A 14,104-nucleotide genomic window follows, 5' to 3' on the forward strand; every position below is an offset into this window, starting at 1 on the left:
AGACCAATCACAAGATTCCATATTTTTGTCTTCCTTTGAATTCTCTGATGCAAAAATGACAAAATACTTCTCCGAAATTGGAACAACGGAAATCGGAAAATCTAAAGATGGAAATCGAAAAAATGGAAATTGGCATTGGCGGAAATCAGGATTTTCACGGAATCGGAAATGGGCATTTCTGACTGCTCTCAGTCTGGTTCAGAATTACTGACATAAATGAACTTTTGCATGACGTTTTAATTTGATGAGTTTCATCTGTGTATATATATATATATATATATATATATATATATATATATATATATATATATTTACTGCTCAAAAAAAGGGAAACACTTAAACAACACACTGTAACTCCAAGTCAATTGCACTTCTGTGAATTCAAACTGTCCACTTAGGTAGCAACACTGATTGACGATCAATTTCACATGCAGTTGTGCAAATGGAATAGACAACAGGTAGAAATTATAGGCAATTAGCAAGACATCCCCAATAAAGGAGTAGTTCTGCATGTGGTGACCACAGACCATTACTCAGTTCCTATGCTTTCTGGCTGATGTTTTAGTCACTTGAATGCTGGCAGTACCTTCACTCTAGTGGTAGCATGAGTCTACAACCTACACAAGTGGCTCAGGTAGTGCAGCTCATCCAGGATGGCACATCAATATGAGTTGTGGCAAGAAGCAGTGCTGGTCGTAATGAAAAAATGTACGCTTACGGATCATTAATTTTACGCTATTCCGCATTACGCAATTACGGTTACGGTGTAGGAAACTATCTACGGTTCATCACTGTAATTACGCGTTAACTTACGCAGTTACGCATAAGGATACCGTAATGTAGGCGCTTACGCTACGATGTTACGCGTAGTGCCGTAATACCCATTGATGCGTGCTTTTTGACGCATACGGACGATGTGTACGCAATAGCCGTCAATGTGACAGCTATTGCGTACACATCATTCGTATGCGTCAAAACGTATGCTTATATACTGAAGGGCGGGAGAAGATACTATTGGTTGCATAGAATGTTGACTGATTGGCTACTCTTAGAAAAGGGGAGTTTTTACGCTAGTAATTACGCGTAAAATTACGTGTAAGTCTTCGTAAAATTACGCATACCTAGCAATTATGGTAGAGAGCGTAATTACGATACCACTTAACTGCTTACGCGTAAATAATTACGCGTAAGACCGTAAGTTACGCGTAGCACTTACGCGTAAATTTGCATTGAATTATGATGCGTAATTACGCTCATGCGTAATTTCGGCCCAGCACTGGCAAGAAGGTTTGCTGTGTCTGTCAGCGTAGTGTCCAGAGCATGGAGATCCTACCAGGAGACAGGCCAGTACATCAGGAGACGTGGAGGAGGCCATAGGAGGGCAACAACCTAGCAGCAGGGCCACTACCTCCGCCTATGTGCATGGAGGAACAGAGGGAGCACTGCCAGAGCCCTGCAAAATGACCCCCAGATGGGCAATTGCCAGAGAACACCAAGATTGGCAAATTCACCACTGGCACCCTGTGCTCTTTACAGTTCACAGCAGGTTCACACTGAGCACGTGATAGACTTGACAGTCTGGAGACGCTGCAGAGAATGTTCTGCTGCCTCCTAGAGATGGCCCAAACCTCCGATTTTCGGTTCGCGGAAAAAAGTTTGGTTTGCGTGAACTTCCGCGAACTGCAATAGACTTTGAACTTTGAAAAATAGAACACTTATGTTGGCCACAAAAGTGATGGAAAAGATGTTTCAAGAGGTCTAACACCTGGAAGGGGGCATGGAGGAGTGGGATACATGCCAAAAGTCCCAGAGAAAAATCTGGATTTGACGCAAAACAGCGTTTTAAGGGCAGAAATCACATTGAATGCTAAATTGCAGGCCTAAAGTGCTTTAAAACATTTTGCATGTGTATACATCAATCAGGTAGTGTAATTAGAGTACTGCTTCACACTGACAGACCAAACTCACTGTGTAACGCACCGCAAACAGCTGTTTGTGTGGTGACGGCCGTGCTGGACTACTGCGCACCATGGCGAGATTGCTCTTCCTCACTCAGTGACATCAGGTAATGTCTGTCTGCCTTATCAACTTTCGATGGTTCTTTCTCTACCATTGTTAAAGCTTACATCTATTTTTTTAAATTACATTGAGGTGGGTGCACTGAACACAACAGGTAGGTATATGCAGTGATGAGGTAGGTGCACTCAACACAACAGGTAGGTATATGCAGTGATGAGGTGGATGCACTGAACACAACAGGTAGGTATATGCAGTGATGGGTATTACAACAATGTGCACCTGTCACACACAGACAGGTAGCGGACAGGCCCAGTGACTCTGCGTATTATCACGTAGCGTAGGTAGGTGGGTGCACTGTGAACAACAGGTAGGTAGGTATATGCAGTGATGAGTATTACAATGTGCACCTGTCACACAAACAGGTAGTCACTGAATGTGCTGGGCCTGGCAGTGGCACACACAGTATGAATTATCAAGGCTGTCTATGCAACACAAGTGTCAGTGGGACACACACACACAAAAGAACAAAAAAATAGATCACAAGATTAGCTCTCAAAAGAGCTGTTGTGGGGTGCTAGCAATAAGAATCAGCAAGGAGCAAGCTACCAAGCCTACACGAGCCTAACTGATCTTTCCCTATGAGAGAGTCTGATGCAGCTTTCCCTTCCCTAATTAATGCAGGCACACGAGCGAGTTTAATGGCCGACGGGGCCTGCCTTTTATAAGGGGGGGAGTGGCTCCAGGAGGGAGTGTAGCCTGATTGGCTACAATGTGCCTGCTGACTGTGATGTAAAGGGTCAAAGTTGACCCTAATAGTGCATTATGGGGGCGAACCAAACTTCCTGAAAAGTTCGCCTTAGATGGCGAACGCGAACCACCGGAAGTTCGCAAGGAACCGTTCGCCGGTGAACTGTTTGGGCCATCTCTACTGCCTGCAACATCCTCCAGCATTACCGGTTTGGCAGTGGGTCAGTAATGGTGTGGGGTGGCATTTCTTTGGGGAGCCGCACAGCCCTCTATGCGCTTGCCAGAGTTAGCCTGACTGCCATTAGGTACCGAGGTGAGATCCTCAGACCCCTTGTGAGACCATATTCTGGTGTGGTTGGCCCTGGGTTCCTTCTAATGCAAGACAATGCTAGACCTCATGTGGCTGGAGTGTCTCAGCAGTTCCTGCAAGACAAAGGCATTGATGGACTGGCCCGCCCATTCCCCAGACCTGAATCCAATTAAGCACATCTGGGACATCACATCTCACTCTGTCCATCAACGCCACGCTGCACCACAGACTGTCCAGGAGTTGGCTGATGCTTTAGTCCAGGTCTGGAAGGAGATCCCTCATGAGACCATCTGCCTCCTCATTAGGAGCATACCCAGACGTTGTACAGGCGCGTGGAGGCCACACACACTACTGAGCCTCCTTTTGTTTTGTTTTAAGGAGATTACATCAAAGTTGGATAAGCCTGTAATGTTTTTATCCACTTTAATGTTGAGTGTGACTCCAAATCCAGACCTTCATGGGTTGATAAATTTGATTTCCATTGATAATTTTTGTGTGATTTTCTTGTCAGCACATTCAACATGTAAAGAACAGGGATGCTCATCCGGATTTCGGATTTCCGGGTAACCCGGATATCTGAACTTTTTTACACTATCCGATTCGGATTCGGATTCCGGATTTTTTAAAAAATACGGATAGCTATCTGCACATAGTTTGACAGCCTATCCGCGGATTTCTCGCAGATATCCGAATCTAGATTACAGGTTCAATGGCAAATAAAAAAAACATCATCCTCCTCCTCTCTCTCTCAGAATGATTTGTAGGATGTCAAAAGTCAGCTTACATACATTGGCCAGAAATCAAACACAGATCCACTGCTTTGAAGGCAGCTATGCTCACCACTATACTACCGACAGCACTACATGCTGAAGCCAGCCTAGCATGTGCCATTGTGATATACCCAAGAGAAAAATTAGCTTGCTTATTTGCCTAATTTGCTAGATGAAAGCAGTGGGACACACGGTGATACTGGTTACAAGATTCAAGACTGTAGAATCAGAAAGATCATGTGCCCCCCTGGATGATGCTGGTGTAACACACAAAGCAAAGGACAGCAATTTGAAGTCTGGAAGATTCCAGGGCAAGGGTGGGAAGGATGAAAAGCTAGGTGGCCATGCAACACTTCCTGCTAGGGATGGCCTTGCATTTTGTGTTCAACAGTTGTCTGAAGAAAACCCCAGGCAGCCATTTAGCAGCCACAACATTGTGGCACAATCAGTTAGTACATTTGTCTGTTAACTGAAAGATTGGTGGTTCAAGCCCACCCAGGGATGGCCTTGCATTTTGTGCTCAACAGTTGTCCGAAGAAAACCCCAGATAGCCATCTAACAGCCACGACATGCACACAGTACTTGTGGCACAATTGGTTAGTGCATTTGGCTGTTAACTGAAAGGTTGGTGGTTCAAGCCCACCCAGAGATGGCCTTGTGTTTTGTGAAGGGAACTAATGTACCCTTCATAAACTTGAAGATTATATACAAATGTAAGCAGACTGCAGAGTGGTACAGTTGGTCATTGGGTGACTGGGGTTGAAATTCAGAAAAGGGGGTGGAGCCAAAAACAGCCAATCAGATTTGTTTCAATGCAAATTATTGATGCCAAAGATTGCAAAGCTCACAAACTTGGTCATTGAGTAACTGTGTGTTAGGGTTAGAAAAGGTGGGTGCAGCCAACACCAGACAAATACATCCTGGGCCATGCCTGGTCATCAGTGGGTTGAGACACATACAAATTTCACAGGGAAAACGTAAACTGCAGCAATTTTTACACAGTTAATGGCAGGGTTCTCAATCTTTGCACAATTGGTCACTGGGTGACTGGGATTAATATTCAGAAAAGTGGGTGGAGCCTACAAAAGGCAGTCAAAATTCACCTATTGATTTTCAAGGGGAATATTTAATTCCTGCCATTCTTGCACTGTTAATGGCAGAGGCCTCAAACTTGGTACAGTTGGTCATTGGGTGACTGGGGTTCAAATTCAGAAAAGGGGGTGGAGCTACAGCCAATTAGATTTGTTTCATTTCAATGCAAATTATTGATGCCAAAGACTGCAAAGCACAATCCAAACGCTGCATACTTTGAGAGGAAAAAAATGTATTTGTAAACCTGGAATCTGCAAGAAACGAATGAAATAAAAATGTACTATAAATATAAATGACTGTGACTTGCAGAGTGAGACGGGACTTTGCACCACCCAACCCCCCTCCAGGAGCCTGAGGTGTGTTCAGCTTTCACAGTGCAATGCCACAAAGCCTTCAGCAGCAACAGCTGTATAAGTTATCAATTCACCACAGGAAGAGGAGTTGTTTCTCATCTTATAGTTTCACTTTCTGTGTTACTCATATGAGTCGCAGTTCTCAGAAGAAGCTCTGCAGAGAGAGGACAGGTTCGGGTGAGTACCAGGGTGATGGGAAGGTTTCACCATTATTCAACTGTCGGGTGAGGAGCAGGATGGGATCATCTCCTGTTCTGGTGGAGGTGGCAAGGAAAGAAAACTCAGCTGGGCTGATAACTTGCCCTACTGACAGAGGAGGATGGAGCAGGATAGGATCATCTTATGTAGTAATGGAGGGTAGCAGGGAAAAAAGGACGCAGGACGAGGGTGGACGAAAAGGGTGCCGCCATAGACTTTAATGCACTTATTGTTAATACAGTGAAAAAAAGCAGAAGAAAGGGCACCGCAAAAATATCGTTAACAACATTAGAACATTATAGTTTTTGAAATAGTTATCATTTTAAAAGCTTGCAACGTTATAGTTTTTGTGATATTATTCCGTTTGTATGTACAGATTTTAAATTTTCTTTCAATACTTTCTATTGATTTTTTTAAAACATGAAATGAGATATAAGCATAGGTTAGCATAACCTCGGATCAAAACAAACAAACAGCAGATAGAACATGCTAAAACACGCATTTATAGTCCAGCGATAACAAATGTAAAAACCTAGATACATGAATGTTCTGGACTCCTTAAGCTTAAGTCAGATTTTATGTTTACAAAGGTATTATCATTTTTATGTGTAAAAGGGTGTTTCTGAAGAGGGAGTGGTTAGGGTTAGACACCACCAGGGGAGTGGTTAGGGTTAGGCACCACCAGGGGGGTGTGGTTAGGGTTAGGCACCACCAGGGGGGTGGTTAGGGTTAGGCACCACCGGGGGGTGGTTAGGGTTAGGCGCCACCAGGGGAGTGGTTAATTTTAGGCACCACCAGGGGAGCGTTCTGTATGAGTGTAGGGTTTCGTTAAGCTGTATTGTTGAATTACGTAATGACATTTAACCTTAATACATTTTCGTTATTATTTCTCGTCTGTTTTTACAACTGTATTTATCGTTAACCAAGCTTGACAACGATGTTTATCCTTATCAGTTTTCGTTAACAACCGGCGCCATTTTGTTATGTCGAGCCCTTTTTTCACTGCACCTTTTTTTCATGCATGCGAATGGAGGGATGTGTGCTCTAATGCTGGTGGAGAAGGTAGAGAGAGATGAGGCCCACTTCCTGCTACACTGCAGCAAATATGCACCTGTGAGGACCAGTAATGAGTAAAAAAGTCAAAGTTCTTTTCGCATTTACTTTTTTACTTTCACCCAAAAAAAAAATTCAACTTGTGAGCAGAAATGCCATTGAAAATCATTTTGTAATAAGTTTTGGATTTTTCACATTTTGTGTGAATGTTTGCATTTAGGCTGGGTGCACACATAACATAACATAAAAGGCCACATTTTATGTCATGTTTTCATTTTATGTTGTGCGCATTTTTTGTGCGTTTTTGCTGCATTTTTACTGCCTTTTTGGTGTGTTTGCGTTTTTTTTACAGCAGAATGCAGATGCGTTTTTCAAGCGTTTTGCATGCGTTTAATGCATTTGCGGTTCGCATATACAAAATGCATATGCGTTTTGTATGGATCCTTCATGCGTTTTTGAAAAATGCATGAAAAATGTATTCCATTGCGTTTCCATTGACTTTCATTATGTGCATTCTTGCTGCGTTTTTTGAAGATTATGCAACAAAACCTGCGTTTTTAAAAATGCATGCATCAAAAACACATATGCGTTTTTATTTGCATTTTCCTGCAACCCATAGACTTCCATTAGCGGCAAAAATGCAGCGTTATCTGCAATGCTAGCGTTTCTCCTGTGTGCACCTAGCCTTATATATATGGTTTTCACATTTCTGCGGTAAGTATAACTCTTCAGGAGTGCTTCAGAAGCACAGTACACAGGCTGCACCACTACTGAACATCAGGTCACCATAATTATGGTCAAGCTTTTTTGTGCTCTAATCAGGTATAACTTGTTTGTGGGTAGACAATGGATATTTAGAGTGGCTCTATTGCCTTTCTCCATGCCCCTTCAAATGTGAGTTCACCAGAGGTGCCAAGTCTAGTATCTACAAAACATCCAGATGCTTTTTGCCCTACAATAACACCCTTGTTTATCCCATCCTTCCTATCATAGTGTACACTCGTACAACTTCCCGTTGATACACTGTGATCAAATCTGCTGTGAAATCGTTCATCAACCATTTTCCATCTGACATAGGTCGATTCATTTGATCGGTCCAGATGGAAAATGTTCTCGATTGTCGGCAGGTCGGGTGCACATTGCTAGCAGCGTTCAATTCAGCTACGACTGACACAGCATAGCGACAGCAATAATATCACCTGCCCGATAGTGCTAGTCCCCGGGTCTGGGCTGTTACTCCTTTCGGTGTCCTTTTCCGTGTACTGTCCCACCCACTGACATGCCGAAGTTCAAACAGTAGAGCGCCCTCTACTGTTTGAACTTCAGCTTGCCACAGGACGAGACAGGAAGTGAAGAGGATGGAAGACGCTGGACGAAGTGACAGCACGGACCAGGGACTCGCGGTGGCGGACAGGTGATAGTATTGCTGCTGGCCGGGGAGACCGAAAAGGAGGTGGCCTGGGTGCAGCATGGCAATCGGCAGCAAGGCAATCGGGGACGCTTCCACAGATTTTGAATCGATTTCATGCTTACATAATTCAACAATACAGCTTAACCCAACCCTACTCTCACACAGAACCCTCCCCTGGTGGTGCCTAAAACTAATCATTCCCCTGGTAGCACCTAACCCTAACCATCCCCACGGTGGTGCCTAACCCTAACCACCCCCCCCCCCCCCCCCCCGTTTTTGCCTAACCCCAACCACCACCCCTGTGTTGTTTAAAACTAACCGCCACCCAGGTGGTGCCTAACCCTAACCACTCCCCCTGGTGGTACCTAACCCTAACCACTCCCTCTGCAGAAACACCCTTTTACACATAGAAACAATATCTTTGATAACGTAAAATCTGAACATACAAACAAAATAATATGAGAAAAACTATAACGTTTCAAGCGTCTAAAATTATAACATACTTCAAAAACTGTAATGTTCTAATGTTGTTAACGATATTTATCGGGCGCCCTTTTTATTTGGTTTTTTTCGCTGTATTAATGATAAGTGTCTTGGAGTCTATGGCGGCGCCCTTTTCATCCACCCTCAGCCGACACCTTTTTTTCCTGCTCCCCTTCGGGGTATTGGACCAATCAGAGATTGCAGAATTTTACCACGGTAATTGGATTACCACAGAAATTTTAGGTCAGTCACAACATTCAGGAATACTCAGTAGTATTGTGAGTAGTCTAAAATTAGCACAGTAATTGCATTTTCTCAGAAACATTGTTTGATTGGTCCAATGCCTCCGAGTTCTGTGATTGAGCTAAAATGACCGACTTGTGGTATTGCGGAAATTTACAATGTCGTTTTCCGATTTTCGTTTACCACTGTGGAAAGACAATGGTGACCTGTGTGTTTTGTTCTTTATAGGATGCTGCGGACAACAGATGACACCATGTGCTGCTTTGCAGAAGGTCTCGGGGGTATTTGCAGTGGTCTGGTAAGAAATGCAGCTATGTGAGCAGATATATGAACAGCAGACAATGAGCAGGATTTATTGAGGCATTGCTTGTGGGGGTATCATAAGTGTTCCAGCAGAATGGGGGTAGCAATTGTGTGATTTCCCTCTCACACGGGCCTCATAGATAGACCGCTTGTATGATACACGCACACAAATTATTTCACACAGCAACCCAAACAATGATCTCATGTGGTCTAGACTGACTTCTACTGATCACACAGCCTCTAATTCGCCCCATACATTCCTTCCCCCCCTCCCCTTCGCCTCCTGACTTTGATCACTTTTATCTGACATGACAGTACACTCTAGCTGCAAAATCTGAACGGGCACTCACACAGCACTTAATTCACATACCTCCCAGAACAGCTCAATATGAACTGAAATGACCCAGGTGAGCTGATGGCCCGGCGTTGCCCGCAGGGCCGGGCCGAGGCATAGGCTGGAGAGGCTCCAGCCTCAGGGCGCAGTGTAGGAGGGGGCGCAGAATTCATTCAGCTGTCATTCCTAATTGTGTTTGAAGCAGAAAGAAATAAGAAAAGGGGACACATGGCAGTGACTGCAAGCCAGATAACTAGATATTGAGGTGTTGGGAAGGTTGTGGGCCCTGTGGCGCCTCTTAGTCTAATAGCAATCAGTGTTTGATGGCTCGGGTGGCAGGGATGGAGGGGCGCACTTTGGTGTCTCAGCCTTGGGTGCTGGAGGACCTTGTCCCGCCTTGCCCGGTTATGTATTTGGCTCTGCCCACTTTTTCTAGCCCTAACACAATTACTCAATGACCTAGTTTGTGAGCTCTGCGGTCTTTGGCATCAATAACTTGCATAGAAATGAAACAAATCTGGCGGTAGCTCCACCCCTTTTCTGAATTTGAACCCTCGTCACCCAGTGACCAACTGTACCAGGTTTGAGGCTTGTGCCATTAACAGTGCACGAATGGCAGCAATTACATTTTCCCCTTGAAAATCAATAGGTGAATTTACTTTTGTAGGCTCCACCCACTTTTCTGATTATTAATCCTAGTCACCCAGTGACCAACTGTGCAAAGTTTGAGAACCCTGCCATTAACAGTGTAAGAATGGCTCCAGTTTATATTTTCCCATTGAAATTTGTATTTGTCTCCGCCCAAGGTTTTGGTTATGGGGATAAAAGGTATCCTGTATGTTATTCCAAGTAATGTACTATGTGTGTGACAAATTTCATTCAAATTCGTTCAGTGATTGTTGCGTGATTGAGTAACAAACATCCAAACTTTCACATTTATATTAGTCCTGTGTGCACACGGCAAATATACCAACATAGAGTTATCCAACCTCATACAATGGCAGAGCCAATACTAGCAATCTTATTAGAGAATTGTAGTAGACTCAAAATGTGCCACTTCTCTCACAAACAAGAGCAAACCCCATAGACAATGTTACATGAAAGGAAACTACCTATAGTACGAATGGAGACAACTTGTTATTATTACATTTTGCTATAAATTTGTGTCATGTGACTGCTATTGCGGGAACAATGCTTACCTCCGGATTTTTTTAAATGACGGGTCGTTTGGACGTCCAGTCGTTCAGTCGTCCGGATGTCAAATTGGGCGTGTGTACAGTCCGTGGTTCAGCTGATAAGACTGGTCTTATCAGCTGAACGATGGACTGTACACACGCCCAATTTGACGTCTGGATGACTGAACGACTGGACGTCCAAACTACCCGTCATTTAAAAAAATCCGACGTGTGTATGGGCCTTCATGTGTCCCTCTTCCCCAGTCCTTAAACTGTAAGCCTAGTTGGCAGGGCCCTTCTCCCCCATGTGCTCTTCTCCACCACCACATGGACTCAGTTACTCATCTGCTCATTGCAAAACCATGTCAGGTTCATCAAGCGATTAGCCAGAAAATGTTTTCTTAAACTGAAATTAAAATAGTGGTCCTTTGCTGCAGTTCAACATCAAGTACAAACTTGTTTTAATCTTTGTGTACAACTTCTGCACAAAATCTACAGCTGATTCTGACAAGCCATCAAGTCCATGTCCATCCACTGCCTACCTTCCCCCTCCCCCACACATCTTACCAAAAGGATGCTGCGAGTAGAGCTGGTTTACTGAGATGCTTATCATTCCAGCTTACATGCAAATTTAATGTAATATTATATTTGCAGGAAAGTAATAATTATTAGCTTCATGTTGACCTACTTAGTGGATATCCGAGGTGAAAATAAACTGATGAGAAAAACAATTGTATCTATCCTCCTTCTCCTAAAAATGAATTTTTTAGATGTCCCACAGTTTTATTTTATACTAGCTGATTGCCCGGCGTTGCCTGGGTATGTATTTGGCTGGTGTTGGCTCTGCATAATTTTTCTAGCCCTAACACACAATTACTCACTGACCAAGTTTGTGAGCTTTGCAGTCTTTGGTATCAATAATTTGCATTGAAATGAAAAAATCTGATTGGCTGTTTGTGGCTCCACACCCTTTTCTGAATTTGAACTCCAGTCACCCAATAACCAACTGTACCAGGTTTGAGGCCTGTGCCATTAACAGTGCAAGAATGGTAGCAATTAAATATTCCCATTGAAAAGCAATAGGTGAAGTTTGATACACTTTTGTAGGCTCCACCCACTTGTCTGAATATTAATTCCAGTCACCCAGTGACCAACTGTGCAAAGTTTAAAAACCCTGCCATTAACAGTGTAAGAATGGCTGCAGTTTACATTTTCCCAGTGAAATTTGTATTTGTCTCCACCCATTGATGACCCGGCATTGCCCATGTATGTATTTGGCTGGTGTTAGCTCCGCCCACTTTCTAACAGGTGAATTTTGATTGGCTATTATAGGCTCCACCCACTTCCCTGAATAGTAATCTCAGTCACTCAGTGACCATCTGGGCAAAGTTTGGGAACCCTGCCATAAACAGTGTAAGAAGGGCTGCAGTTTACACTTTCCCAGTGAAATTTGTTTTTGGCTCCGACCACTTTTTGTAACCTGGACACACAGTCACTCCATGTCCAAGTTTGTGAGCTTTGGGGTCCTTGGCATCAATAATTTGTATATTCCAATAGAAATTAAACAAATCAGATTGGCTGTATGTGGCTTCACCCCCTCTCCAGCATTTGAAACCCAGTCACCCAATGAACAACTGTAGGAGGTTTAACGCATTTGCTATTAACAGTGGAAAAATGGCAGCAATTGAAATTATCCACTTGAAAATCAACAGGTGAATTTTGATTGGCTATTATAGGCTCCACTCACTTCCCTGAATATTAATCGCAGTCACTCAGTGACCATCTGGGCAAAGTTTGGGAACCCTGCCATAAACAGTGTAAGAAGGGCTGCAGTTTACACTTTCCCAGTGAAATTTGTTTTTGGCTCCAACCACTTTTTGTAACCTGGGCACACAGTCTCTCCATGACCAAGTTTGTGAGCTTTGGGGTCCTTGGCATCAATAATTTATATTTTCCCATGAAATGAAACAAATCTGATTCACTGTTTGTGGCTCTGTGCCCTTTTCTGAATTTGATCCCTAGTGACCCAATGACCAACTGTACCAGGTCTGAGGCTTGTGCCATTAACAGTGCAAGAATGGCAGCAATTGTAATATTCTTCTTGAAAAGCGACATGTGATTTTTGATTGGCATTTTTAGGTTCCACCCACTTTTCTGAACATTAATCCCAGTCACCCAGTAAGCAGCTATGCTAAGTTTGAGAACCCTTCCATTAACAGTGAAGAAGGGCTGCAGTTTACAATTTCCCAGAAAAATCTGTTTTAACTCCACCCACTTTTTGTAACCTGGACACAGAGTCACTACACAATGACCAAGTTTGTGAGCTTTTGGGTTCCTGGCATCAAAATTGTGGTAATGGAAGCAGTTTATCCAGCAAAGAAATCTGGCTGTTTTTGGCTCCGCCCCTTTACTGAATTTGAACCCCAGACACTTAACGACCGACTGTAACAGGTTTGAGGCCTCTGCCATTAACAGTGTAAGAATGGCTGCAGTTGCAATATTCCCCTTGAAAATCAAAAGGTGAATTTTGATTGGCTGCTGTAGGCTCCACTCACTTTCCTGAATATTAGTCCCAGTCACCCAGTGGCCAACTGTGTCACGTTTGAGAACCCTACCAATAACAGAATGGCTGAAATCAATATAACAAATCTGATTGGCTATTTGTGGCTCCACCCCTTTAGTGAATTTGGACCCCAGTCACCCAATGACTGACTGTATCAGGTTTGAGGCCTCTGCCATCAACAGTGGAAGAATGGTAGCAATGTTAATAGTCCCCTTGAAAATCAATAGGTACATTTTGATTGGCTGTTGTAGGCTCCACTCACATTTCTGAATATTCATCCCAGTCTCCCAGTGGCCAATTGTGTAAAGTTTGGGAACCCTGCCATGTTAAAAATTTAGTTGTTGGCGCCGCCCACTTTTTCTAACCTTGACATACAGTCACTCAATTATCAAGTTTATCAGCTTCGGGGTCCTTGGTATCAATACTTTGTATATTCCCATTGAAAAATAAACAAATCTTATAGGCTGTTTGTGGCTCCGCCACCTTTCTGAGTTTGGGCCCTAGTCACCCAGTGACTGACTGTACCAGGTTTGATGCATCTGCTTTTAACAATAAGAGAATGGTAGCAGCTTAAACATTCCCTTTGAAAATCGAAAGGTGAATTTTTTTTGGCTGTTGTAGGCTCCACCCACCTTCCAAAATCTTAATCTCAGTTACCCAATGATCAACTGTGCAAAGTTTGAGAACCCTGTCATTAACGATGTAAGAATGGCTGCAGTTTATATTTTCCCAGTAAAAGCTGTTTTTGACTCCGCCCACTTTTTGTGACCTTGACAAAAAGTTTCGTTCAAATCGGTCAAGCCGTTTTCGAGTGATCGCGGCACATACATACACACACACATACAGTACATACATACACACATCCGATTTTATATATATCGATTTAAATCTAGTTTTTACGTTTTTACTGTTTCGTTGTCTCTGCTAGAGCTCAAATCTATGAATTATTGACCATTTTTATCTCTTTCTTGCTCCAGGTAGTCATTTACTGACAGGAAAGTGTTAAATGGCTGTAATTACTTATCAGTGAGGGTAATGCTATAGTCTGAC

The 14,104-nt window shown here is 43.3% G+C and overlaps 1 protein-coding gene across 1 annotated transcript in view; it reads left to right on the forward strand.

The window, feature by feature from the left end:
• Positions 1 to 3,151: 3,151 nt before the first annotated feature.
• The window catches only part of LOC137526051 (uncharacterized), a 78,011-nt gene continuing 67,058 nt past the window's right edge, over positions 3,152 to 14,104 (forward strand). The window contains exons 1-3 of the mRNA XM_068247263.1: positions 3,152 to 3,337; positions 5,398 to 5,468; positions 8,908 to 8,977. Coding sequence (XP_068103364.1) covers positions 3,152 to 3,337; positions 5,398 to 5,468; positions 8,908 to 8,977 — 327 coding nt within the window. The remainder of the gene's footprint in view (positions 3,338 to 5,397; positions 5,469 to 8,907; positions 8,978 to 14,104) is intronic.

This window comes from Hyperolius riggenbachi, chromosome 7 (assembly GCF_040937935.1).
Source record: "Hyperolius riggenbachi isolate aHypRig1 chromosome 7, aHypRig1.pri, whole genome shotgun sequence".
NCBI classification, from domain to species: Eukaryota; Metazoa; Chordata; class Amphibia; order Anura; family Hyperoliidae; genus Hyperolius; species Hyperolius riggenbachi.